Here is a 27,964-nt window from a genome sequence, read left to right as displayed (position 1 = left end):
CAGTAAATCTGAGCAGTTTAAATCAGAAAGAGGAGACCCATCAATTCATATTATTCTGACCGCTAGTTTCATGTCAGTACGGCAATATCATGTAAGATGGCTGTGCAAAGACACGTTCTGCGTGAGATATACAGTCATGTACATGTATTTACATGTACTATAATAGTTGCAATTCTATGAATCATTTAGCAATGACGTTCAAAGCCTATACTAATAGTAAATACATACTAATAAAACATAGATCTACTCACCTACTTCACATATATAGTTGTTCATTTCACTACAACGTGATTCAACCCACCGACCACCTGACATGCTGTTCATTGCTACACAGTCGTGCGTGTCTAAACCTTTAGGTTCACCGTATTCCGAATCCCAAAACAACTTACATGTTGTCATGTCGTCTGTCCATTTATACAGGCCATTGATCTGTTATACAGGGATTTAATTCTTCCTTATTTCTCAAAACTTGACAAAAGTCTTAAAAAATTCAAAGTCGACAAATATATTTAGTTCCGCTGTGCAAATAATATTTAATAAACGCAGAAAACGAGAAAATACTCAATTACAAATATCAGTTTCAAAGTCTAGATATTCAAGTAACAGTTTTACATGTCTAAGATCTTATATTTCCTGTTTGTTAGTACTAAACTATAAGTATTGTGAAATTCTTGATCACCGTACCCTTTTTGCCAGGAAAGGACAAACGTTGGCATCCGTGCCGAAAATATCAACATGAAATAAAGCAAAAACCCTTAAATCTTTGCCAACCGAGACAAAATGCCTGACACTCTGGACACTATCGCCACCAGGATAAAAACTAACGCAACTAGGGTTGGATACTAATTTAGAGGTCGAAACGCATTCACATACAATTGGCTTAGCAAAAATTGGAACTGACTTCAATGACACAACAGTTGTCTTGACCTGGGACAGCTCAGTATTCGTCTAGTTTCTTAAGACCTTCGCTGATTGATTTCGACTGTGTCCTCTCAATTCACATCTTGTCGAAATCAACCAGTGAAAGTCCTAAACTAGTCTGATTCTGAACCGACTCACAACGGTTTTCTAATTTGACCATCGTTAATACACAGTGTAAGATATAGCAAAATTAAAAAGTAAGTTTTGACATACGCGTTCATCTCGCAAGCCGATCCAGTAATGGCCACCTCCGTTGCTGTTAAGGATTGAGTAGGCAAGGAACTCAAACTCTGTATCACTGCTGATCTTAACCAGTTTTCCTCCTTTATTAACACACTCGTTTGCAGCATTGTTCCAAGATTTCGCGCTTTCTTCGAAACAGTATTTCGATGTCTTGAAGTGTTTCCAACCAGTAGGACACGAACCTTGATAGATAGAAAACAAGGACACGCGATGAAAAAAAAAATTGGTTGGTAACAATTTGCTTTACGTTCTCCATTGCCTATTTTCAATTTGACTCACAGTGGTTGCCATGGTAAACACTATATCCAGTGTTATAATAAATTTCAATTCTTCATTTCGAGAAACCAAGAGTGCGTGGAATTCATGTGTCAATGTGACGAAAGGTAGAGGTAGAAGTCATATTTTTTACATTGTGGCATTTCACATAACAATTTTTTTATGTTATCCTTGGACCCTCTACATTGAGTACGAGAGACTCGTGGTATATGTAATATGAGTTATTTTTAATTCTTACATTTGGCTCATATTAGTTGCCATGGTAACAGCGGATCGTCACCAAATTCTATTCCATTAGTCATTGTATCATAGGCGGGTCCTTAACGTTTTGAGATTAAATGCTTGATTTATTTTTCAATTTCACTTGTTCAAGCTGTCATGGTGACCGTGGATCTCCATCATGATATAATCGACTCGTCCTTGTTTTACAGACAATATGTCAATATAGTTTCATCAAAAATCATTCATAACTATTTGAAATATCTTGCTCAAAGAAAAAAACAACTTTCCATCTCTTCCATCTCTCTCTCGCAGACTTTGGATGTAATAATAAACATTGAACTAAAATTATCATCAAATGATCATAATTGATGAAGCTGGCTTTCTACGTGAATTCTATGACGTTAGTAATCTTCATCAGGTAAACACTGTTTCTTAGTTGCACATGTGTGAAGTTCATCAAATTTTGATCAGATCACTTTTGTAACGCGTGGTAGACAAACTATGTACGCAATTATCACTAACGATTAGCTATTCCCATGTGAGCAGAGCCGTTGTTAGCCTGATGCTAAGGTAGTTGGACTGTGCCACAATATATCATGCACTAGGTCTATTAATTACCTGATCACACCTGAAAATATATTCATTTTTAATAACGAGGTTGGCGACAGAATAGCCAAATTGACGTATTTGATAGATCTTTCATCATGAATCCATCTATTAATTGGTTTAATATTGTGTCAGTATCGTATGTACCCTGTTTTATACGTATTTCAAACAACGCATTAGTGACATCATCAAATATGTATGCAATTTAAATTTAATTTTCTCATTTTATCATGACACCTTTTTTTACTCGTGTAAACCTCTTAAGTTTGCGTGAGTGTTTCAAACTTTGATAAAGTCGGCAAGATGATAATTAAACATTTTGTTTTCCTCAGAGATATGTGGTTCAATTAGCGGGGCGATATTCATCCGCGTGCTTTCAAAAAGTAGATCGACCAATCTAAAGAACAAAAATAACCAGCTGGCACAGAATAAAAATAAATAATTGCCGGTGCCACAACTTACATCCAATCAATCAATGCCATCGATTTAATTTTCTAGTCTATACCAGTAGTCACCTGAATATTCTTGAGCACATCTTACGAATGGCAGATGAACGGGTCACGTTAAGTCAATTCAGACCGAAGCGCGATGAATTCAAAGCGACGCATAAGCTTATAAGAGTCAGTAATTTGTAGTACTGGGAAATTGGCTGCTCCTTTAGCTTTTATAAATGTCTACATTGGTGGTACATGAGAACTTTGGGCTATTTTTGTACTGTTGAGGTAATTATTGTAATAAAACGAGCATTTTCACAAGCCTAGTGGGGAGGGGAAGGGAGGGGTGTCCCCCACAGTAAGCACTATTTCAAAAATAATGACATTTAGGAGGCCATTTAATGGCATAAAATTTCAAACCATACACATTATCGAAAGCTGAAAATTGTCTTCAATACCCCAATTTTACTCTAGACAATACATTATCATGCAACTGTATGGCTGGCTATATTACCTACACTTTAACTTATATTTTGGCAGACACACACACAATTGCTTGGCTATTGACTGCTTCATAATTACATGTATGGTAGGTAAATGAAGTGTAAAGTACAAGGTAAACGACTGCTCCTTGGTTCAAATCATGAGCAAAATATTCCGGACCCCCTTTCAGACCATCAGAATTTTTGCAGGCCCCCCCCCCTTTGAACTCTCAATTTTTTCATGCCCCCAATTTCTCCAGGTATCCACAGGTCTTGGCTTGCTGGGGTAAGATCCTTAGGTTTCGCCAGTAACTGCTTCAGGGTGTACAAGTGGACTTATGGTTGTTAGTGGTTGTTAGTGGACTTATGGTGGTTAGTGGACTTATTGTGGTTGTGAGGATGACACCTGTGGAGAAGACTACATTAGTGAAACAGAGAATACACTGAATGTTAGAATAAGTTGACATCGTAGGCTCAGCTAGCTGTACATCTACGGAGATCTACAGACACCTTTTAGGACCATACAGGACATTTATTTGACCCAGAATATGTGAACATTCTGACTCTTTAACTGGACTGGTTTAGGAGATTCACATACAGACTTTACAACCCTCAATGACACGTGATGGGGGACGCTACCAACTTCCGAGAATTTCATTTGGGATAATTGTCGAAAGTCACACATGATTGCCATGGTGGATACCTGGGGAACGATTTTTGGTGCGCTATTAGTATTTCTTGGCGCATACTGAAGTTGAATTTATGAAAATAGACTGAACGTTTGTACAAATGAACTTTCACCAGTTATTAGTTTGATTTGTGCAAAATATAGGCAATGCCTTTGGTCAATTACTCTATGGTGTTGATCCTTGTATTAGACCAGTACTAGCTGCAATTGGAACAATTTGTCCACCAAGTAACCAAAGATATGTTCACTAAAATGGTCAGTTACTTATTAAAAGACACTAGATCTGTTAATTAGAAGTCGATATTATCTGCAGGTAGCGTGGTGACAAATTTAAACCTTTAAGTAAAAGCTCGCTTTTGAATCTGTCACCATGTTACATGTAAAACAATCATAATATATTCTGAATCAATGAATTTTTGAATGGCATATCTGCAAATCAATCTGATTAAACTCCGATGTAGATGTCGGCTAAGCGTTCATTGCTATTTTACCTGATTAGAGGCGGCCATCAAGACCAAAACGTAAATATGTATTACGAAGGTCAATTCGGAGTTTAATCAGATTGATCTGCAAATAATGTGTAACCTTGGATGGAAATTTTTTTAAATGCTAATAGTTACCTAACAGCTGTACTTAACATTGGATAACACATCATATCAATAAATTTGGTGTTATCCTTGATAGCCTGGTGTATTTTAAGCATTTATGGAGAATGGGTTTGTTAAGACTTTCGAGGAGAGCGTCAATCCCGTGCATATCAATGAAACCAGTCTAATTCATGTCATAACAGGATTTCGAAGTATTTGAAACATTATTGTCGATAAAGTTGGTAAAAATCTATATGAGTGTTCAATTTAACAAGCCACGAGACATATCATTTCGTCTTAGGTCCGATTATTTCACTTGCAGCCCGGGACGTGCGAGGAAACGATTACATTTCTATCAATTATGGAGAGAACACTTCGGAGGGATATTTGTCATCGTTAATGATGTGCCACTTACCTGACAAACAATTTTCGGACTGGCAAGAAATTAACTCCCTGTTAGATGACTGACTGAATGGCTATTTGCTTGATTTTGTTTGCGTATATTTACAATATATATATATATATATATATATATATATATATATATATATATATATATATATATATATATATATATATATATATATATATATTATATCTATATTTCTTCAAATTATCACTTCAAGATTGAATGCAACCACTACTCATCTACCGCTATTTACTACCTTTACGTAGAGACTATTTACAACTTTTTGTAACTTTGCAGCTGTCGCATCTTCATCATCAGGTAAATTATTACAAAATTCTGTGTATTTTGTGGAAAGCTTTCCTGTTGTATTTAAATTAGTCAGTGTAAAGATCTTTGCATTAAGAAGTATGAATATTATACCTGTGAGATTTTGTGATGAAAATATAGGCGCTAAAAAACTTCTCAAAGTGTCTCACTTTTCTGTCAGAACTATTGCGAAAAAATAAACCATCGCGAAAGTTTTTTTTTCTTCAAATCATAATGTAAACATAACAAGGTACACTTACTTCCAGAAACATTCCCTGTGCATAACACTATCCAAATCAAGGAAACTAGTTGTATCAAGGCGAATTGGTAAGGTGGTTTCATCTTAGCCATGCTGATGAGCTGAACATGCATGAGCTGCCGCTCATGAGGATACTGGTGCAGAAAATATACTCTGACAGTTAACGTATTCATAATGCTAGTCGCAGTGATGAATAATACATACGTCAATATTGAGGCAGTAATTCAATTCTTCTCATTAAATATTAATCGCCTAGCAATTAATTTGAAATGAAATTGTTATCAATTGAGTGTTCTTTCTGGATAAACACATCATGCTATTAATACAGTCTTGAAAGTCAAAATAGTTATGTAGCTAGAACTAGGGTAAGTACTGCAAACGTATCGTCAGCGTATAAAGTTTGAGCTCAATTGATAAAGTACAATACAACAACAGTTAATGATACCTTTCAAGAAATAACTGCTGAAAAGGCACAAACTGGGTTTATACATTATGGGGAGGAATTGTTGCTACCTATTTAAAAGGTACTCGCAGTATTCTACTTACTGATGTATACCCAACTGTCACTTGCAGTATTCTACTTACTGATGTATACTCAACTATCACTTGCAGTATTCTACTTACTGATGTATACTCAACTATCACTTGCAGTATTCTACTTACTGATGTATACTCCAATATCACTTGCAGTATTCTACTTACTGATGTATACCCAACTGTCACTTGCAGTATTCTACTTACTGATGTATACTCAACTATCACTTGCAGTATTCTACTTACTGATGTATACTCAACTATCACTTGCAGTATTCTACTTACTGATGTATACTCAACTATCACTTGCAGTATTCTACTTACTGATGTATACCCAACTGTCACTTGCAGTATTCTACTTACTGGTGTATACTCCAATATCACTTGCAGTATTCTACTCACTGATGTATACTCCAATATCACTTGCAGTATTCTACTTACTGATGTATACCCAACTGTCACTTGCAGTATTCTACTTACTGATGTATACTCAACTATCACTTGCAGTATTCTACTTACTGATGTATACCCAACTGTCACTTGCAGTATTCTACTTACTGGTGTATACTCCAATATCACTTGCAGTATTCTACTTACTGATGTATGCCCAACTGTCACTTGCAGTATTCTACTTACTGATGTATACCCAACTGTCACTTGCAGTATTCTACTTACTGATGTATACTCAACTATCACTTGCAGTATTCTACTTACTGATGCATACCCAACTATCACTTGCAGTATTCTACTTACTGATGTATACCCAACTGTCACTTGCAGTATTCTACTTACTGATGTATACTCCAATATCACTTGCAGTATTCTACTTACTGATGTATACCCAACTGTCACTTGCAGTATTCTACTTACTGGTGTATACTCCAATATCACTTGCAGTATTCTACTCACTGATGTATACTCAACTATCACTTGCAGGATTCTACTCACTGATGTATGCCCAACTGTCACTTGCAGTATTCTACTTACTGGTGTATACTCAACTAAGACTTCAAAAGAACTTTGTATATTCATTCATTTTCATTCAATTCAAAACTTTGTGTATCATATCATCAAAATACAACGTCAATGAAAACTGCTGACGGTAAATATTCTTTATTGCTTCGAGTGAATGGCCCAAACTCTCAAGCGATCAAAAGACTTATCATCAGGGGTCCATTGTCCCTTTGAAACATTACTTTCGATTGAAAGAACCCTCTAGAGTGATTAATGTCTACATTAAAACTATTATAATGGCCAACTGATTGCCATGGTTATGCTATTGAAAACATTCAAGAAAATTCGATACTTAAAAAACTATTTTCAATCTCTCGCTGTATGTATGTATGTATGTATGTATGTATGTATGTATGTATGTATGTATGCATGCATGCATGCATGCATGCATGCATACATGCGTGTGTGTGTGCGTGCGTGCGTGCGTGCGCGCATGTGCACGTGTGTCTTGCCTGTCTATGTATTAGTAAATGTCAAATCTTTTTGTGGAAACACCTGTTGAACTAAAAACCTATCTTCGATTTGATCGTCTGCGTTTAAGTATGAAAATATGGAGGACTTTTTAACAATTGATAATTACCGAGCACTTGAACCAATTCGCAACTAATTATTAATTCACCATTACAGCCTTTTGATTCAACACGTATGTAATATCAGCTTAACGTCTACAATCTTACCAGCTTCTGTACAGACATTTACATAGTGGTGTTGTTTTCTCATGACTTTTATTTTACATCAAAGCTCCGCTTGTTACAATAACAACGTACATACGAGTTGTTGCTAGCAATGTAAAGTGGTTAATGTATAAATGAATTGCACATATGTTTGGTGTAATGCATTTAATGATAATGATAAAGTAAGACAAAGACAAAGGACACTTCTGCACTGGTACATTTGTGCATGTCATTTACTCTATCCGTAGATTCTCTAGAGACGATAAATCTATTATTACAATGTTTTCAACCTATAAAACACTTTTCATGAAACATGTGACATACATGGACGATTTCCATTCAGACATCATTCCAATGCTAAAACCTTGTATGTATGAAGATAACAGAAAATAACAAAGAAACTGGAAGACTGAACAATGTTGTTTTGAACATTGTACATGTAGCTGCCATCGGACATGTAACAGATGCTCTTTGAACATTTTCTTTTGGTTCCATTGATGACATCGGTAGTGTACAAGTGGTACTCATTACTCATTGAACACTGGTTTTGAATAAGTAATGATACAGACTCGAATTCTGAATCAATTTGCCGCTTGGACGTACGTTCTGCATTGCTGTGTGAATTACAGCTTATACGTGAAACTCACAAACTAAAATGACAATGTTAATAACAAATCTGAAATGTTGGTGTTTAGAATTATCTTAGATTACGGAAATGGTTTTAATAGAACGGGGATACTCTTTTAAATCCGTTTTTCGATTGGGATAAAACTGTTAGTGATTGTTTTCACTTCTTCGTAAATACCAAATTGCTCGAATGAAATTTCACTCTTACTCTGTACAAAAAGTTGGTGCATTTCTAACATTTTCATTTTAATTTGATTAAAACTTTGTCCACATTCCCTAACATATACAGTATAATAATACTATCTGCACAGTCGGTGAGCAGATGCATGGCTGACCCCCACCCCTACCCAGCTTAAATACGGATACGGTAGCCAGTTTTCATTTTGACGTGCCTGGAACGTAATGCCTTATGGAACAGGTACAAGTAGATGTCACTTGTATCGTATGACAAGTTACAAGTACCAAACTACATTTAATCGATTGAATGGTTGATTTTAATGTCAGCTTAAATTATGATCGATTTGTTTTGTGATATTGACTTACATTGACTTAACTATAATATTCAGTCATATGAGAATAAGTGGCGACACTAAATAGCAGTTGCGATAGCTTTATACTTGTAGACCGTAGCTCACATTACAACTGTGTTCATCGGGGTGTATCATACCTGTTGATCGTTGCTTACATACCATTAATTGTGTGCATCGAGACGTATCATATATACCAAAGAACAAATGTTTCATTTGATAAATTAGTTCTACCGAGATGAATACACAATCAAGCTAATGGAAAAAGGAGCATACTATCAAAGAGGGAATGTTTATTTTTCCCTGTTCCTTGGTAACATGGCCTGATTAATCTTCTTAATCCCATAGTGTTTATTTGATATCATTTTCCTTTGTGTTAACGTGTCTGGAAATAAATGACTTAAACTTTTTCTGTTACTTTGTTAAAAAACTATCCAACCCATTCTCTGTTAAAATCAAGAAAACATCAGGGCTCTCCGTACTAACGTTTAAAAGCGATGTCGTTAGGGAGCCTTCGGTATTTACAAGGGGGAGGGCCGGAGGAAATCACACATGGTCTGTTAAGAAAAACATGATCCCCCCCCCCATTCTCCATTTGTAAAAAGTGACCCTCCCCTTTGTCCCATTGTGTAAAACATGACCCTACCCATGACATCTGCATATACTGAACGTTAATCAATATTCCCATTATATGTATACATACAAATTAACTGATTTTGACTCAAGATTTGTACATATAAAGTGACAAACAGTAAAAAAAATGGCTCGTGACCTTTCTCTTATAATCATACACAATATAGTTAGTATCTGAAACGTGCTTTCCATGTTGTGCATACTCTGTCTGATCTGGTCACTTGTAAAAGTTCCCTGATATCATCATCATCATCATCATCATCATCATCATCATCATCATCATCACCTTCACCTTCAGTATTGCCATTATCAGTGTCACTTTAATCTGATTCACTGTCACTACTTGAGTCAGTACATGTATAACTGTCCGCGTTCTCTATGACATTCAAAACTAAATCAAATCATCATCATCATCATCATCATCATCATCATCATCATCATCATCATCATCATCATCACCATCATCATCATCATCATCACTGCTACCATCACCATCATATTTTAACAACAACATTCACGGACAGTGTGAGTGATAAGGTGAGATGGTACACTCAACAAAATGCATCGTTTTATTAAACAATTTTCTTACAATATATGTATTTTTATTTTTGTATTTTGGCATGTAAAGTACTCGTAAAAAAAACATGTTGAGTGCTCATCTCATTTTTACATCTCAAAACACACAGAACAAATTGAAAATAATTGAATTTTCAATTTGGTCACAAAACTACGGTTTGTAAAATGTGGCCCACACCCCGATTCCTCCGACCCTCTCCCCCCTGTAAATAATGAAGGCTCCCTTATGATATCAAAATGAAACCCATTTTATAAATTGTGAATCAAAAATTGCCGCAAAACACAGTGTGTACTCTTATGAGAAAGTAAAATGTCACCGATTTCCTGAAAACAAAATGGTAAACCCTAATTTTTTTTATCATTTCAACAGAGCCAGCTGACCAAGCTAGCCACGCTAAAAGCTGAGTTTTTATAAAATACATGATAGGGTGAGGACCACAACCATTGAAGAAATAGGAAAGAATCCACAAAGTCACAGGTTTAATTTCAAACTTGTCTTATCATTACTACATGAAAAATGAAATTACACGAGTAAAATTACAAAAACTGCTCGATAATGTATTGAAAATCTGAGAAAATAGAGTATACTTTAAAATCACTGGCTGGATGTGGTAAACTAATCTACTCACAAAGTAAAGTTGGTGTAAAAGTCTCACTATCTTGTATCGAAGCATGGATTTGGAACTACCAGATACCAACCAAATAGTGGCTCACATTGACAGCTGCTCACACGGGTAAAATGTTCTGTTCGATGTCAAGTTTGCAAGCAAGGACAGAGTTCAGGGTTTCTTCACACAGGACCCCCACAGAGACCAGATTATGAAGTGTCTACAGCTTGCTATATTATCTCCTATACTACCTACACTAATCAATTGCCACAGTCAAACTTGATGATCATTGTAGCCATCAGGTGTCCTTTGCAGGATATGTAAAATCAACAGACGTGTTGTACCACCAGCCCAGCCATCTGGTAATCATATATGACTAGAATTCTGTTTCTCAGTTTTCGTGACAGTGGTGAAAATATCACACCACCAAAAATCTCAATTGTAATTATTGCACAATCCCTTTAGACATCTGTAAGAGGCAGTTAGAAATAAAGTTTGTTTGTGTTGGAAATCTTCAAATTTACCGTGATTTAAAGTAATGTTACAATGGATTTTGTTGCCTGGATGAAGTTAGACGAAGTGGAGGTACTTTACAATTCGTATTTCTACTAAAATGTAGACTATGAAAAGTCAATAACCTGTCACTTGGTGGTACTAAGCTTCATTTGGGGCATGTCGTTCAGGATGACAATTTTCCCTTGATATTCTGCCGTTTTATTACCGCCCGTAAGGGAAGGTTATGTTAGTCATTTTGTCTGTCTGTGTCTGTCTGTCTTTCTGTGTGTGTGTGTGTGTCTATCTATCTGTCTGTCTGTCTGTCTGTCTGTCTGTCTGTCTGCCTGCCTGTCTGTCTGTCTGGCTGGCTGTCTGTCTGTCTGTCTGTCTGGCTGTCTGTCTGCTGTCTGTCTGTCATTCTGTGTTTGTCTGTCCATCTGTGAACACGATATTGTAAAAATCTACAACATCAATTCTAATGAACTTGCTACACATACACACACATACATGTATATATATATCATATATGCGTGTGTGTGTGTGTGTCTGTCTGTCTGTGTCTGTCTCTGTCTTTGACTCTGTCTCTGTCTCTGTGTACGTGTGCATGTGTCTGTGTGCATGTGTATACAACACTGTTGGTACAGCTCCTCGTTCTATCATTAATGATTCGTGAGGGATACATATCGTAAATTTAAGGACATGCCCATGATAAAATCACCAGTAGTCCATATATGTCACCCCTAGCTGTTCAATAAGGGAGTTATGCCTTGAAGCATGATCTAGAGAGCCGTTACGTAAGAATAACGTGAAATCAGCTAATCGCTTGTGAATACAGGTTAAAAACAGTTAGAAGTATATTCGACCTTCCTTAAAGCAGTGAATATAAATGTTTGGCTTGTTCTAATGACTCAGTAGTCAAAATGGACCATAGTGTGGTTATTTTCTCCCTGCTTCTTTTACATTATACCTATGCACAAGTCGACAATCGAGTATCACTTACCATACCACAAGGAACTCTACGTGGAGTAAGAAATCAAATAAGTCCTGATTTATACTCACATTCGTTTCTTAAAATACCCTACGTTGAACAGCCTTTAGGAGAACTCCGTTTCCGTCCTCCAAACCCAGGTCCATCATGGCAAGGTATTAGGGATGCTACAAAGTTTGGCCCTGCCTGTCCACAGGCAGGAATTGTTCTGGATCATATACCAGACGTACCAATTCCTATCCCTGGACCAATCCCGATTCCTGGTACAAACTTCACAATTCCTCCACTCGGGACAGTTGACGAAGACTGCTTATCTCTTAATGTTTTTGCGCCTGAGGTAAGTGTCGCCGGTTTATTATTATTCTCTTTATTATTGTAGTTATCATATATATATCATGACAATAACACTATAATAAAAATAATAAAATTTTATATGGCATTTTTTTCTTTTTGTAATATCAAACACCACATTTCAAACACAATGTATCTCACAAACGATAGTATTGATTATAATTGGTATAGTACAGTGGAAATATTTGTTCAAAATTTGTCAAACGTTAAATATGACGACCCTGACATAAATTGATTAACCACGAAGCCATGGTTGATTTGTTTATTTCTACTGCAATATTACACCTCAGATACAGCTATCATTGTATTTCATTGAAAACCCTGACATACGCATCACGTTTAATAGCTCTCTACGTATGTAACATGTCACTGAAACATGTTCGAAGTTGATGATATGGTAGTCGTGTCTCTCTCCATGCTTTTATATGATTCTTCAATTCACAGGTAACTAATGGGACGAATAAGTATCCAGTCATGGTTTTCATCCAGGGTGGGGCCTACATGATGGGTGGAGATTTCTTGCCCCTTTACAACGGCGAAATATTGTCATACACGGAGATGGTTGTCGTGGTAACTTTCAACTACAGACTTGGAGCATTAGGTGAGGATCTACTTTATACGTAAATTTTGGGAATAAGTGATCGGGCACTTGTACATATTAATCCATATGTCACCTTACTGTTATTATACAGACTCCCACTCAGTTCAGTTGAGGTGAATGACTAATTATAAAACCAATTATCAAGTTATTATAAAAATCCATTTCATTAATTAGTATGCTGTATTACAAATTTCAAATTAGATATTGAATTGCAAAGTTTCTCTGTTCTCTTTTGTTTGCGTTATTTTGGATTAGTCATACTTCACTGCATTTTGTAGCCAAGTAAAGATTGGTAGTAGAACTTCCATTGTTCTTATTATCGATTTTTAAATGAAAAAATGGGGAGCTGTTTGGCATCTGCTTTGCTTCACTGGTTTCTCGTAGAAGCATGACTAAGAGGGGCGTATCTCATAACGTCAATAAGTTCATCTAGTTCGTACCCAACAACTGAAATTCAAATGAGTACGAAAAGGTGTCTTTTTAAAAAAAAAATAATTCTCATTTTTTCGTCGAGCTGTTAGCATTGCATTTTAAATTGTTTTATCTTCTATGTTGGGTATTTGTTGTGTGTTTTGATGTCACCTTTATATAGGTTTTCTGTGTTTGTTGTCCTGTCTCTTCCTGTTTAATGTTTGCTTGACCTTTCGAGTTCTTTGTGTTATTTGTTGTGATTGCGTGTATCAATCTCTCTGATTAGCTACTAATGAAAACAGTATCTGTCCAAGTTTATCTGAGTTTTAATTAGAGGAGAACGCATCTTGTATCTCCCAAGGTTGTCGGTGGCCGAGTGGTTAAACCACTTGCCTCTTACCACTGCGGTCGGGTATGTAACATGTCGGGGTTCAAACCCATTCAGGGTTTGATTAAATTTACCACGCTGTAAGTAAGGAGAGTGTCGTTCATTTTGACTCTACCGGTTTCCTCCTGCACTAATAACACTGTACTTGATAAAAGGAGCCTGTAAATGGGACCAGCTCCTGTTGGTTATCCTGGAAATAAATAAAGTGTTTGATAGTGTACATTTAGAACAACATCGCGTGATTTGTGTACACCCTTTGATTGGTTTGCAAAATAGTAATGTTATCTCATATGGTATAATTAAATGTGTGTATTACGATATAAAGATTAACAAATCCTTGAGTAACCTGGAATGTTTGGAGGCGTCATCTTCAATGTATTATTAGTTTTAGTGGTAGACTACATTGTCTTGATTCATTTAAATATATATAAACTATATAATATGGAAATGTTGTATACGACACAAATCTTACATTCAAACTCGAAGCATAATTATATGCTATTAGTGGAAGGTGAAGCAAAATATCATACATTTTATACGTTCGGTAATGTGAACTTTGCCTGGATTTTGGCGCTCTACAAATTATTTTGATTGATTGATTGATTGATTGATTGAATGTGTAAAACCATTGACTTTCCACCCTTAGTTGGTAAAACTACTAAGACGAACACAGAGTATTTAGTTTTAATTTCCCCAACCTGCTGTTAGACTGACATCCTAAGTCATTGTGGGAATTGTTCGAAAATGACTTGAAAATCAGAACTCTCAGAAAAGATATGCAATGACCCCCCCCCCCCCCCAACATCAATGGTATTTGACCGAATAGCTGTATATATATTTTTTTTTCTTTGCTCAGTCTGACTGGACACCGCCCGCACAATACCGAGGCATACGGTATGATTCATTATGTGTTTGGCTTTCAATCATATTCACATCAATACCCTTCTCTCTACTGATGAACGTTTCTAGGTTTTCTAAGTACACTAGATGATGTATCTCCTGGTAACTATGGCTTGTTGGACCAGGTTGCTGTGTTGGAGTGGGTTTGTGACAATATTGAATACTTTGGTGGAGACCCGGATATGGTCACTATATTTGGTGAAAGCGCCGGAGCGGCAAGTGTTGGAATGTTAATGGTTTCACCTAAATCGAAAGGTAAATGTCTGACACTTATACACTTACATGTAAGCAAAGTAAAATAAATACAGCAATCTCAGTGTTGTAGGAAATAATGACAAGCACAGACACTTCAAAATAATTGGAAATCAAATGATACAACACAAGACAGTACAATACAATACAATGCAATTCAATACGATACAACACAACACAACACAACAAAACACAACACAACACAACACAACACAACACAATACAATACAATACAATACAGTACAATACAATACAATACAATACAGTACAGTACAGTACAGTACAATACAATACAATACAGTTATACGCCTATTTATGACTTGGCAAGTGTTATATCTGGTTTGCCATACTTTAATTCAGTAGGCCTATACCACAGAGCAATTGCAGAGAGTGGCAGTCCGCTGAATCATTGGGCAATAAAAGATCCCCCTTACGACAGTCTACAAAATGCTCAGCGATTGGCGTCAGGTATAGGTTGCCCTCTGGAGCCCTCATCTGAAATGCTTGCATGTTTACGAACAAAGGACGCCCTGGAAATCTCAAGATATTCCTTTTTCGTAAGTAATGCCATTGGCCATTGCCTGTCTTGGTAATGATGTTGTTATTTTGAATGTAACATTGTATATAAGTAAACGTGCAGAATATACGTGGTGAAGTGTGAATCATTTACGTGTGTATGTAATGCATGCGTTTGCATTTACTTGTATGTGCTAGATTAATGTCAAATCTTTAGCTACATGATCATTGTGTAAGCAGTCATCTTTCTAAAAACAATACAGTACACACCAATAAACTTGGAATTGTTTTCATCAACTTTACTCAAATGTAGAAAGGGACACATGGCGCACTTTAACATAAAAATAGAATGATATTCTGAGAAATTAAACGCCCTTAGAAATTGTTGCCAAAATAGCAACGTGCCAACACTATGTACATGCATATTTCTAAATATTTTGACTATATGTTTTAGGGAGACGGTGATGAATTTGCCTTTCTACCGGTTGTTGATGGTCCCGGTGGCTTTATGCCACAACATCCCTTGGTTTATTTCTCAGAGGGATCGTTTGCCGATGTGCCATTCATTATGGGTTACAACAAGGATGAGACAGGACCAGCGTTGTGTAAGTAATCATACAAATGCTTGTATAAGTACTAGTATGTACTTTATGGGGTCACAAGAGCTATCAATGTATGCATGTCTATACAGGATTATTTGTAGACCTATGGTTCGTTTTGTGTCAGAACTTGTATTGCCGTATCTGTTGACACATATTAAAATTCGTTGTTTCATGTACCGATATTGTTGTCTAGTGTCCCATATGGATATTACATCTACTGTTTTTTTAGATTAAGGTAACCGTTTACGCATGTGTATGTTATTAGAGTTTATACCGTGTTTTCTCGTTATGACCTTAGGATGTCTATCAAAAAATAGCATACAGTATCATGCGTCTCAATGTATTCTGAAAAAGAAAATGTATACCGATTCTAGCTATAAACTTTATCAGAATGAATTGATTTTAAAAGAAAATAACTTGTGAAGGCAAAAATGAAATAAAGTTTTAAATGTTTGCATATAACTCTTTTTAAATTAAATCTTGGATTACTAGATCTAACGTACATTGTTATATCCTTGTAGTAACCGTGCCTGGTATAGCCAATGGAATATCGAGAGAAAGATTCAAGAGTCTTATATGGAACAGAATAGTGACGATAAGGATATATGAAGGCAACAAAAATACGTCATTTCAAGACATAGCCAATTCCATAGAGTTCCAGTATACTCCATGGGAAAACCCGGATGACGTCATCGCACTACGAGAAAGTTACATCAGGGTGAGAAGGAACTCGATGGATATGTATAGACACTTCAAAATAATTGGCAATCAAATGATTAAAGCCAATACAATACAATACGATACGATGCAATACAATGCAATACAATACGATACAATACAATACAATACAATACAATACAATACAATACAATACAATACAATACAATACAATACAATACAATACAATAATTCGAATATTTGTGACACATGATATAGGTGAGCTAGCTTCTCATATAACCCAATAAAAGCGAACGAGACTTGGTATCATAATAATTATTTTAAAATATTATATGTGATAATAACATCTTTATCTATTGCAGTGTGCTACTGATCGTACATTTGTTGAAGGAATCTTTGAACACTTAAACTATGCATCGAAGAACTTGGTGACGTATATGTATAGATTTGACTACCGTTCAGTTAACAACTTTTGGCCTGAATGGGCAGGTATGTGTAGTCTTCAAGGTTCCAACAATCAGACAGACAGACAGACAGACAGACAGACAGACAGACAGACAGACAGACAGACAAGGAAAGATAAACATTTCAATAGAAAAGAGACATTATGAGAACACCACTTAACGAAGGGAAGGAATGGGGTATCCCTATTGTGAAGAAATATGAAAGAACAAACAAACTGGTCAAAGATGAAACGGGAGGTTTTAAAATAATACAGAAGAGATGTTAAAAGTAATGTCATGCTAAAACTTCACAAATCCTGAGTTATGTCCAACAATGCCATTTATTAAAGTTGTAATTCGTACTCTAAACGTATATCCAACAGTGAGTTAAGGGTGCCATTAAGTTGTAATTCGTACTTTAAACTTATATCCAACAATGAGTTAAGGGTGCCATTAAGTTGTAATTCGTACTCTAAACTTATATCCAACAGTGAGTTAAGGGTGCCATTAAGTTGTAATTCGTACTCTAAACTTATATCCAACAGTGAGTTAAGGATGCCATTAAGTTGTAATTCGTACTCTAAACTTGAGACATCGATTTGACATTAAATGTTTGTATTTTTCTACAAAGGTGTTTCCCATGGTGACGAACTCACCTACGTCTTTGGAGTACCATTCAAAGAGGACAGTGAACGAACTGATGACGACAGAGAGCTAAGTCAATCTATGATGACGTTGTGGGCAAACTTTGCTAAAACTGGGTAAGTTTGATAACAACCCATTAAGTTTGAGACCTACACACTATGGTACAGTGTAAGCGTCATTAGGCTACAATTCACCTATAGTTGTATTATACACCGTGGAAGTCATTTTGATTCTAACATTTGTCAAAATCAGATTGACTATAAATTGTTCGTTTTCTGAACCACGATTTCACTTTTTGTTAAACATTTTACAACTTACGTTTGTAATAGTTGATCAGCTTTAGTTTCCTTCGAGGTTTTTTTGTCAAAAATAGCCAGACTACGAATAAGTATAGCAAGAATTTACCTTTGGGTATGCAACACTTTTGATATTATTTTTGGCAGTCTGCAGTTAAAGAAATGAATTTAAATTTGACTTAGACAATTTGAATTACTCGGTTGATAACTCCCTAATAATTTCATTTTTTCGATTGTATGCATGTCTTTCCCTAAATACCGCCAGTGACAGAAATGAAATGTTACCTATTTGAACACTACAGGAAGATATGTATTACTATAATGTGAAACACATGCAATGTTCTGGCTTTTTCAGAAACCCAACACCAGAGGGACATAACATATCAAACGTCAAAGGAGTGTGGGAGCCTTTCACACCTGAAAACCAAATATTATTCAGATTTAGTCCAGATGGCACAATGTACATGACAAATGAAATCATCGACTATTCTAGTCTCGCTTTCTGGAATATTTACGACCTACAGGTTGTAGAATCGGCTACCCATGATTACTGTGACACGCAAGAACACTGTTCTCGGTAAGTCTACGTAAGGTTCAAACTTGGTTCATTATACACACAAATGGTTGTTCAAGCCCCGGATCTCCATCAATATTACTTTCTGTTGTTCAAGCCCCGGATCGCCATCAATATTACTTTCTGTTGTTCAAGCCCCGGATCGCCACCAATATTACTTTCTGTTGTTCAAGCCCCGGATCTCCATCAATATTACTTTCTGATCTTCGCACACAGCTGATAGACCAAGTAATAACACCCGAATCACTCTCATATCTCGTATCCGACTCAACTTCTGTATGTACGTACCAGGATCACACTTGAACTTTAAAGGGAATTATCTCAGACTACACAGTTTGTGTGTAAATCTACACTCGAGACGAAGGCAAACACCCAGCATAGTGCCTCGTTCATTGACTTCCCGCGAAGCCAAGTCCTCTTGCCAAATCTGAGCTGAAGTGCCTGTCCCAGTGTGCTTTATTGTGACGTCCTTAAAGTCTAAATATACATAACGCATGGCCAATGGCCAAATAATTAATGCACTCCATATAGAGTTTTCATGGGCGTTATAATACCCTAAAAGTAATTTTAAAACATTGATGAATGATCACTATGAATCCCAGATATTTATGAAATGCAGACCGTCGTCTCATGTATTCGAGTATGCTTGGAATCCTGTGTGGTCTAAATCCAATATCCTTGAGACAGTCTATTGACCTTTCAGTCAAACTAGGCCATGCGATGTTGTTAAAATATTAAGTTTACTGAAATATAAATATGTCATCTGTGACACTACCCCTTCGGCTCAACAAACAGAAACTTCATCAAGTTGCAACAGATTAATATCAAGTTTACGATTAATTCTTTTGGCCTTCAGCAGCTTAGTTATTGTTACTGTAAAGAGTGGCTAGTCCAAGAAAACCCTAGATGAAAAAACGAGGTTTGATCAAAACTGCATACTACAACATCTTAGCATAAATAGAACTAGCAGAACTAGTTGATTATACTTTTCACACATGATTCGATACTCCAGTGCAATACCAAGAACATATATCTACTAATCCGAACATTACCGAAACCTGGATACTCCGATACCGACAATGCACTGTTATCTACCAATCCGAACACTGCCAAGACTTGGCTACCCACGCAATGTACAGCGATCTACCAATCCGAACATTGCCGAAACTTAGATACTCCTATACCGACAATGCACTCCGTTAACTACCAATCCGAACATTGCCGAAACTTAGATACTCCTATACCGACAATGCACTCCGTTAACTACCAATCCGAACATTGCCGAAACTTAGATACTCCTATACCGACAATGCACTCCGTTAACTACCAATCCGAACATTGCCGAAACTTAGATACTCCTATACCGACAATGCACTCCGTTAACTACCAATCCGAACATTGCCGAAACTTAGATACTCCTATACCGACAATGCACTCCGTTAACTACCAATCCGAACATTGCCGAAACTTAGATACTCCTATACCGACAATGCACTCCATTAACTACCAATCCGAACATTGCCGAAACTTAGATACTCCTATACCGACAATGCACTCCGTTAACTACCAATCCGAACATTGCCGAAACTTAGATACTCCTATACCGACAATGCACTCCGTTAACTACCAATCCGAACATTGCCGAAACTTAGATACTCCTATACCGACAATGCACTCCGTTAACTACCAATCCGAACATTGCCGAAACTTAGATACTCCTATACCGACAATGCACTCCGTTAACTACCAATCCGAACATTGCCGAAACTTAGATACTCCTATACCGACAATGCACTCCGTTAACTACCAATCCGAACATTGCCGAAACTTAGATACTCCTATACCGACAATGCACTCCGTTAACTACCAATCCGAATATTGTCGAAACTTGCTGAAATACCGACAATAGGTTATGGATTGACAGTGTTTCAAGATATCCACTAAAACGAATATTGCCGAAACTACTCTTGAATTACGGTGTATCTTCGTGAGAGAATATACACTATAGACATACAAACGTTATCGACTACCAGCTCCATAAAAATGCTCCACTATTTTTACCCTTTCTACTTTCTACGACGATGGATTGTTGATAATTCATCATTATATATTTTGACAAGGGTGACAGAGTACCTGCAAAGCCTGAGTGAATGAAACAGTTAAATGGATTATAATTACCATGTGTAGGACTTTTATTTTACAGTTTTACGGCTAATGAATATATATCCTTCAACAATAATTGCAAACATTGAGTTTTATGATAGACCATGCTAACGTTTTATTCCTTCAACTTTATGATCAATTCTAATGTTATTTTCATTCCTTCAACACGTTATGGGTTATTCACATTCTTCCTTCACATCACGAATGTTCACATTCCTTCAAATTACGAACATTGAGGTTCCTTCAAATCACGAATATTCATGTTCCTTTAAGTCATGAATATTTACATTCCTTCAAATCAAAAGAATATTAATTCATATAATGACCAACGTGACGTCACGTTCACCTCGACTTCGATTTAAATAAGACTTTCAAGGAATGCACGATTTTTATCAGTATATAATTGTTCAACCTTACTATTATTGTTTTATACATTTCAGTAGTTTTGATGGATTTTTGATGAATGAAATTAATACTGACCACTTTTTTAGAATAGGTTGTCGTGTCAAACACTAATGTAATTTTTTGTTGAAATAAATAAATTTGCCAACAGCTTGTCTTGGTAGTATACACTGTCGGGACTAGTCTTTCAACCTTTGACTCCTACTTCTATCACATGACTAAATAAACGTTTCTAAGTGTTTAACCACTGACAACTAATGTGAATGTTTAGTTGTCTGTGGTTTAACTATGTCACTAAAACGTTCGAAAGATCAATGTTTAGTACCAAAATTCCCCAATCACGTAATGACGTCATAAAAATGAAATATAAAACACGTTGTTTGAAAAATCGTGACATTTGACAATTGACTTCAAAGTTTGATTTATATATTATTTCACTGTTCCTCCTAAGATCCTTTAACTTTAAATAAATTACGTTCTCGTCAAAATATGAAACAAAGTGGAGCACTCCAAATCGAACTCTGTACGATTCGATAGTTCAACAACTAATACATTGCAGTACTCCATAAAGGGGTCAATAACCGCCAAACATTGTTCTCAGACCATTACGTCAGGCTTTATCAGAAATCTGATAGTTTTCAGCACTGATTTCTGAGTGGGGACCTTCTGATCTTCGTCTCCCTCTCCAAAAGGTGTATTCGTACCCGTACTCAAAATGCACCTCAGAGCCCTAATTGTGACTATATTTGTTTTCCGTTTTACCTATGCACAAGTCGACAATCGAGTAGTACTTACCATACCACAAGGAACTCTACGTGGAGTAAGAAATCAAATAAGTCCTGATTTATACTCACATTCATTTCTTAAAATACCCTACGCTGAACCGCCTTTAGGAGAACTTCGTTTCCGTCCTCCAAACCCAGGTCCATCATGGCAAGGCATTAGGGATGCTACAAAGTTTGGCCCTGCCTGTCCGCAGGCTGGATTTTTACTGTATGATCGACCACAATTTCCCTTTCCAGTCCCCGGACCAGCCCCAATTAATTATACAGCACCAAGTAAAGTCGACGAAGATTGTCTGTCAGTCAACGTGTTTGCACCTGAGGTGAGTTGCATCTGTAAATATCGTACGTTTCATGTAATGCGTAGTTCAATATTTTTTTAACTTGAACGTTGACTTTTTTCTATCTTAAAATAAGGCAAACATACATGTATAACGGATGTTTATCAAACAACAAATATATAAAGTACTTCTTTAACAAACCTGTTTCGGTAAATTGTGCTAATTTGTGCTACTTAAGAAAAAAAATTCAATTATTCTATATTCTGTATATTATTCTTTTCAATCTGAATGTCTGCAATACACATTTTGGGTCTTACAATCATGCTAGCTACGTTTTCATACTTCTTTCACTTCAAGCAAACAAGTGGAACTAACAAATATCCAGTCATGGTCTTCATCCAAGGAGGGGCCTTTATGTTAGGTGGTGACTTCCAACCTCTGTACAATGGTGAAGTCCTGGCGTACAACAATATGGTCGTCGTGGTGTCTTTCAACTATAGACTGTCGGCCTTAGGTAATATCTGCCTATCGTAGAATTGTATCACATATAAATTTGAAAGTTGTACATTACTGTCGTACGTATAAAACAGATATACGATAAAACTCGCACTGTATCTGCAAAATTCAGGTTAAAAATAGCAAACTAATAACAAATGACTTGTTAATACTAAAACTGTTTCAAACGACGAATGGAAAAGGGGTGCTCTTCGCAATATGATGACTGGGAACATTCCTACTTCGAATCATTAGAAAGGAGCGTACAGATAGATTTAAATGTTCGCACTTTTTGACATCCCTATATCAAGAACTGTTAATAATGGAATATGATCAACTTTATTATTTCTAAAATCTTCTGTAATCTCTTTTTTTGCTGCCAAATCGCTATCAGATTAAAGCCCGCTGTGATTGTGATCATCAAATTCAAGAAACACCTATTCGTCATTAGAGGATTATCACCAAAGTTCAAAGGTCACCCAACATAAATCCTTAGTCTACTACAATGCGCATGTCTCTTGTTGTCGATGTCTTTGGTAGTCTGTTCTTTTCAGTCATCGAGTTTGTAAACAACGTTGTGTCGTAATTCTGCTCAGCGAAATAAACACAATTTCATTAGTTATTACATTGTCTGATTGGTGAAGATGTTGTGTTAGTCATTTGGGGTTCTAAATCAAGAAAGATGGTTAATAATATTGTTAAAGATAAGTCAATCAGGTTAATAAGGGAAAGTTACTTTTCCGAAGTGAGAGCAACGATACAGAGTAACATGCTGCAAGATATTGGTCTAAAATGCAAATTACATTGTTGTCTAGGTTTTCTAAGTACACTTGATGACGTATCTCCTGGCAACTATGGCTTGTTGGACCAGGTTGCTTTGTTGGAGTGGGTTCGTGACAATATTGAATACTTTGGTGGAGACCCGGATATGGTCACTATATTTGGCCAGAGTGCTGGAGCCGTGAGCGCTGGAATGCATATGATTTCACCGAAATCGAAAGGTACATATACGATGCATATGCAAATGATTTTGATCAGAATTACAATGTACTTCAAATGTAGAGATATCTACTACTTGGACATATGATATCAGATAATGAAATAATGTAAGTGTAATTTATAGCACTGTATACTCACTTACCATTGATTTGGTCGAAGTTCCTCATAATAGACGTCCCGATTTACGCCAGGTGGATATGATGCATGATGTACACGTACCACCCATTATATACATGTACAAACAATGAAATTTGTCTACCATCTTAATCCCCTTATCGGCTCCAATTTGCAGGTTTGTTTCACAGAGTAATTGGACAGAGTGGAAGTCCATTGAATTACTGGGCAATAAAGGAATCGCCTTATGACAGTTTAGGAAATGCTCAGCGATTGGCTTCCAGTATAGGATGCCCCGTTGAACCATCCAATGAAATGGTTGCATGCTTACGAACGAAGGACGCAATGGAAATTTCAAAATACTCATTTTTTGTAAGTCCATTCTAAGGCTTTTGAAATCTATCATACACTTACTTTACACATCCCCAGTCCTTTTATCTGTTTCACCGCTTTGGGCTGAAATCTGGGACATATAAATATGTTAGTATATTGATTAGAAAGGTCTAGTTTCAAAGAGATCAATCTTCTCAAAAACTTATTCATCATATTTCACAGTTGTTTTGTAGCGGAGTGATTGGGCCTAACCAACTCTTGATTGTTATTTAGTATTCATATCACTACCAATTTTGCATTGCATAATCACAAGACACTGTATCGAAATACATATTTTCATTGCATATATATGTTTTAGGGAGACGGTGACGAATTTGCCTTTCTACCGGTTGTTGATGGCCCCGGTGGCTTTATGCCACAACATCCCTTGGTTTATATCTCGAATGGATCTTTTGTCGACGTACCATTTATGATTGGTTATAACAAAGATGAGACGTCGTTATCTTTGTGTAAGTCTGACTGTTATGAGACAAGTTATTGCATATGCATCATATACTTTTAGCCAAGGAACAGATTTCGGCAACTTTAAATGTAGAATGTGTCATGCTGATCAATTTCCCTGAAAATCAAGTTCTTAAAATCTCCATAACCTTTACCCTTTGGAAGCTTGTTCCTACTCCCTTTGAAAAAAACAGTAGAAATTTGGGCTTCAACATCTTGTTTTCAAAATCTCAATAATTTATTTTCGCATAGAATTAACACAGTAATCGGCGGCCAAAGTGGATTCTAAAATGGCTTAATTTTTTTTTGCATAATTTTACCGCTATTTAAAAATTTGTGTGCGACGACCTCGATTTTTCTTCTTCTTGATTTTAACTGAGAATGGCTTTGGATTTTCTCGAACAAATTAACAACAAAGGTTTAAGATATTTACAATGTATTTCTGGTGAGCATGTGGTTTTGTAATCGAATTCGGAGTCACTGCTGTGACAACTCATATTGAATATTAACTACAGTATATAGAGTGACAGCGTGATTTACCACCGATTTTATTGTACTAAAACAGTGGGTAAACCTGGTATAGCCGAGGGACTATCAAGAGAAGCATTCAAGGACCTAATATGGACTAGAATAGTGACATTAAGAAAACATGAAGGCAACAAAAATACATCATTTCAAGACATAGCCAATTCTATAGAGTTCCAGTATACTCCATGGGAAAACCCGGATGACGTCATCGCACTACGAGAAAATTACATCAGGGTAGGTCTATACGCATAAATATTTTCTTTTCAAATAATGACAACAGGTAAACATAAGGTTTACTGATAATAATTCGCCATAATTTAATTATACAAAACATCTACGTATACAATATCGAAATATAGTAGTAGATGTACAACTGAAAATCTTCTGTACTAATATTATACTTCGCTCTTTTTTGTGTCAGTTCTAAAGCCTGCAATACTACTAAAGAAAAATTATCCTAGGTAAAAATTATTATTAATTGTTTGTATTTTTCAGTGTGCTACTGATCGTCTATTTGTGGAAGGAATCTTTGAACATATCAAGTATGCATCCAGGAAGTTAGTGACGTATATGTATCGATTTGATTACCGTTCAGTGTTCAGTCGGTATCCTGAATGGGCAGGTAAGTAAATAAACAAAATCGACTTGGGGTCATAGAGACAGCCGTATACAGGCTGATGATAAGTCGATCAATATTATTAGCTTCAGAAGGCCACGAGTCTGTAGTTGAAGGTTGCCATGACAACCATCTACCAAATAAATGCACCGCCTTGGATAATGGTAAGATAAAGAAGGGATGAGACAAACACGGGGACACACACTAAATATCAAAAGCGAAAATTTCTATAAAATGTATTACTCTACCATTATATTTGTCATATTCTAAATTCGAGATAATAGTATATGTTTTACCTTTCTTTTTTTCACGAAAGGTGTTGCACATGGTGATGAATTAACCTATGTGTTAGGTATACCCTTCAAAGAAGATAGTAATCTAACTGTCAATGATGAAGTAATGAGTGAAGCTATGATGACAATGTGGTCCAATTTTGCCAAAACTGGGTAAGTTACTCCAACAGGGCAATATTACCCATACAAATGAAGTTGACGATCTAAATGACATCATATCATCCAAAATCAAATACATTTCGTGTCTCTCTCTTTTCAGAAACCAAACGCCAGATAAAATATACCAAATAAATCACCCAAAATCGAAAATAATTTGCCAAAACCAGAGGGGCCCGAAATTCCCTAAGCCACCCCAGAGTGAACACATTTCATGATTTCTCCCTTTCAGAAACCCAACACCAGAGGGACACGATATATCAAAATTCATCCAAAATTGAACACATTTCTTTGTTTTCCCTTTCAGAAACCCAACACCAGAGGGACACAATATACCAAATGTTATAGGACAATGGGAACCATTTACAGATGATAACCAAGAATTGATTAGATTTAGTCCGAATGGTTCTATTTATATGGCCGATGATATCATTGACTTTTCAAGCAACGCTTTCTGGAATATCTACGATGTACAGGTGGTGGAATCAGCCACACATACATATTGCGATACAGAAGAACATTGTTCTGAATACATTCCATAATTATCAGGTCGTGGAATTCTGAATCAACCACAAATACGTATTGCAATGCGAAAGAAAATTGTTCTGAATACATTCCATGATTATCAGGTCGTGGACTCAGCCACAAATACATATTGCAATACGAAAGAAAACTGTTCTGAACACATTCTATAAGTTATCATCCTAGGACGTTGCAACTTTTACAAATGGTGCAAATTCCAAAAGATTAACGTCTAGTTTTATGTCCACTCATATGATGGAATTGTTCATTAACATCTATTCCTTAAAAATTACGTTAGAAAGATTTGGACTGATGACCACTCTCCTTAAATCTTTAACTGGTATGTTATATCACTTCGACGTGTCGTCACTTTATTGTAACAGTTGCTGTGTCACATCCATAGACGAAACACTTCTCCCATTTACGAGAAAGAATGTAAGATTACAAGATGTTCGCTACTTCTTACTAGGCAATTAATAAAGTGATATTAATTAAAGACAGTTGTAAATGGCTTTATGTGGCCAAACTTATTATCATGGTAGATAGTTTTTTAGATTTGAGTCTTCTGTATTCGCATTTATTCTGTATTAGATAAACAATGTTACAGAGACGGTAACAAGAATGTTTCTTTCAAACTGTCTCTTATAAGGTAACTCCCTGAGATTTCCATAATCTAATCTAACCGTAAGAACTTACTTTCCAAAATGGAAATTTTAATCGTCGATTAATAATCTGGTGTTACAGTTTCAGAAATCTATCATTTCGTGACGTCATCATGTTACTGATGATGGCATATTCGAGAGTAAGATATACGTATCAGGAAACGAATATCGCCTAAAAATCATATGTACAGTAACAGTTTTCCCTCATCCAAAAACAGAAGCAAAAAAGCCCCCCCCCCTACACCCTAACTCAGTCTACCTGATCCAGTCCCAACTAGTAGTATCATCAGAACCATAACCCAAAACAGAAAACATCGCCCTCATGTGTGCATTCCCAAAACAAATGATTGA

The 27,964-nt window shown here is 36.2% G+C and overlaps 2 protein-coding genes across 2 annotated transcripts; both read left to right on the top strand.

Annotated features, from left to right (window-relative positions):
• The first annotated feature begins 12,041 nt into the window (after positions 1-12,041).
• On the top strand, positions 12,042-18,773 carry LOC144434897 (acetylcholinesterase-like). The gene is made up of 9 exons (XM_078123415.1): positions 12,042-12,446; positions 12,905-13,061; positions 14,830-15,015; positions 15,376-15,569; positions 15,983-16,133; positions 16,652-16,848; positions 17,171-17,297; positions 17,883-18,012; positions 18,548-18,773. The coding sequence occupies exons 1-9, from the start codon at positions 12,042-12,044 to the stop codon at positions 18,771-18,773; spliced, it is 1,773 nt and encodes a 590-aa protein (XP_077979541.1).
• Positions 18,774-22,046: 3,273 nt separating this feature from the next.
• On the top strand, positions 22,047-26,971 carry LOC144434896 (acetylcholinesterase-like). Its single transcript, XM_078123414.1, has 9 exons — positions 22,047-22,436; positions 22,752-22,908; positions 23,705-23,890; positions 24,181-24,374; positions 24,694-24,844; positions 25,402-25,598; positions 25,860-25,986; positions 26,297-26,426; positions 26,737-26,971. The coding sequence occupies exons 1-9, from the start codon at positions 22,047-22,049 to the stop codon at positions 26,969-26,971; spliced, it is 1,767 nt and encodes a 588-aa protein (XP_077979540.1).
• The last annotated feature ends 993 nt before the right edge of the window (positions 26,972-27,964 follow it).

The sequence above is a fragment of the Glandiceps talaboti genome, chromosome 5 (genome assembly GCF_964340395.1).
Source record: "Glandiceps talaboti chromosome 5, keGlaTala1.1, whole genome shotgun sequence".
Taxonomy (NCBI): domain Eukaryota; kingdom Metazoa; phylum Hemichordata; class Enteropneusta; family Spengelidae; genus Glandiceps; species Glandiceps talaboti.
The sequence above is the reverse complement of the archived record's forward strand: the minus strand, read 5'-3'. Positions and strand labels throughout refer to the sequence as shown.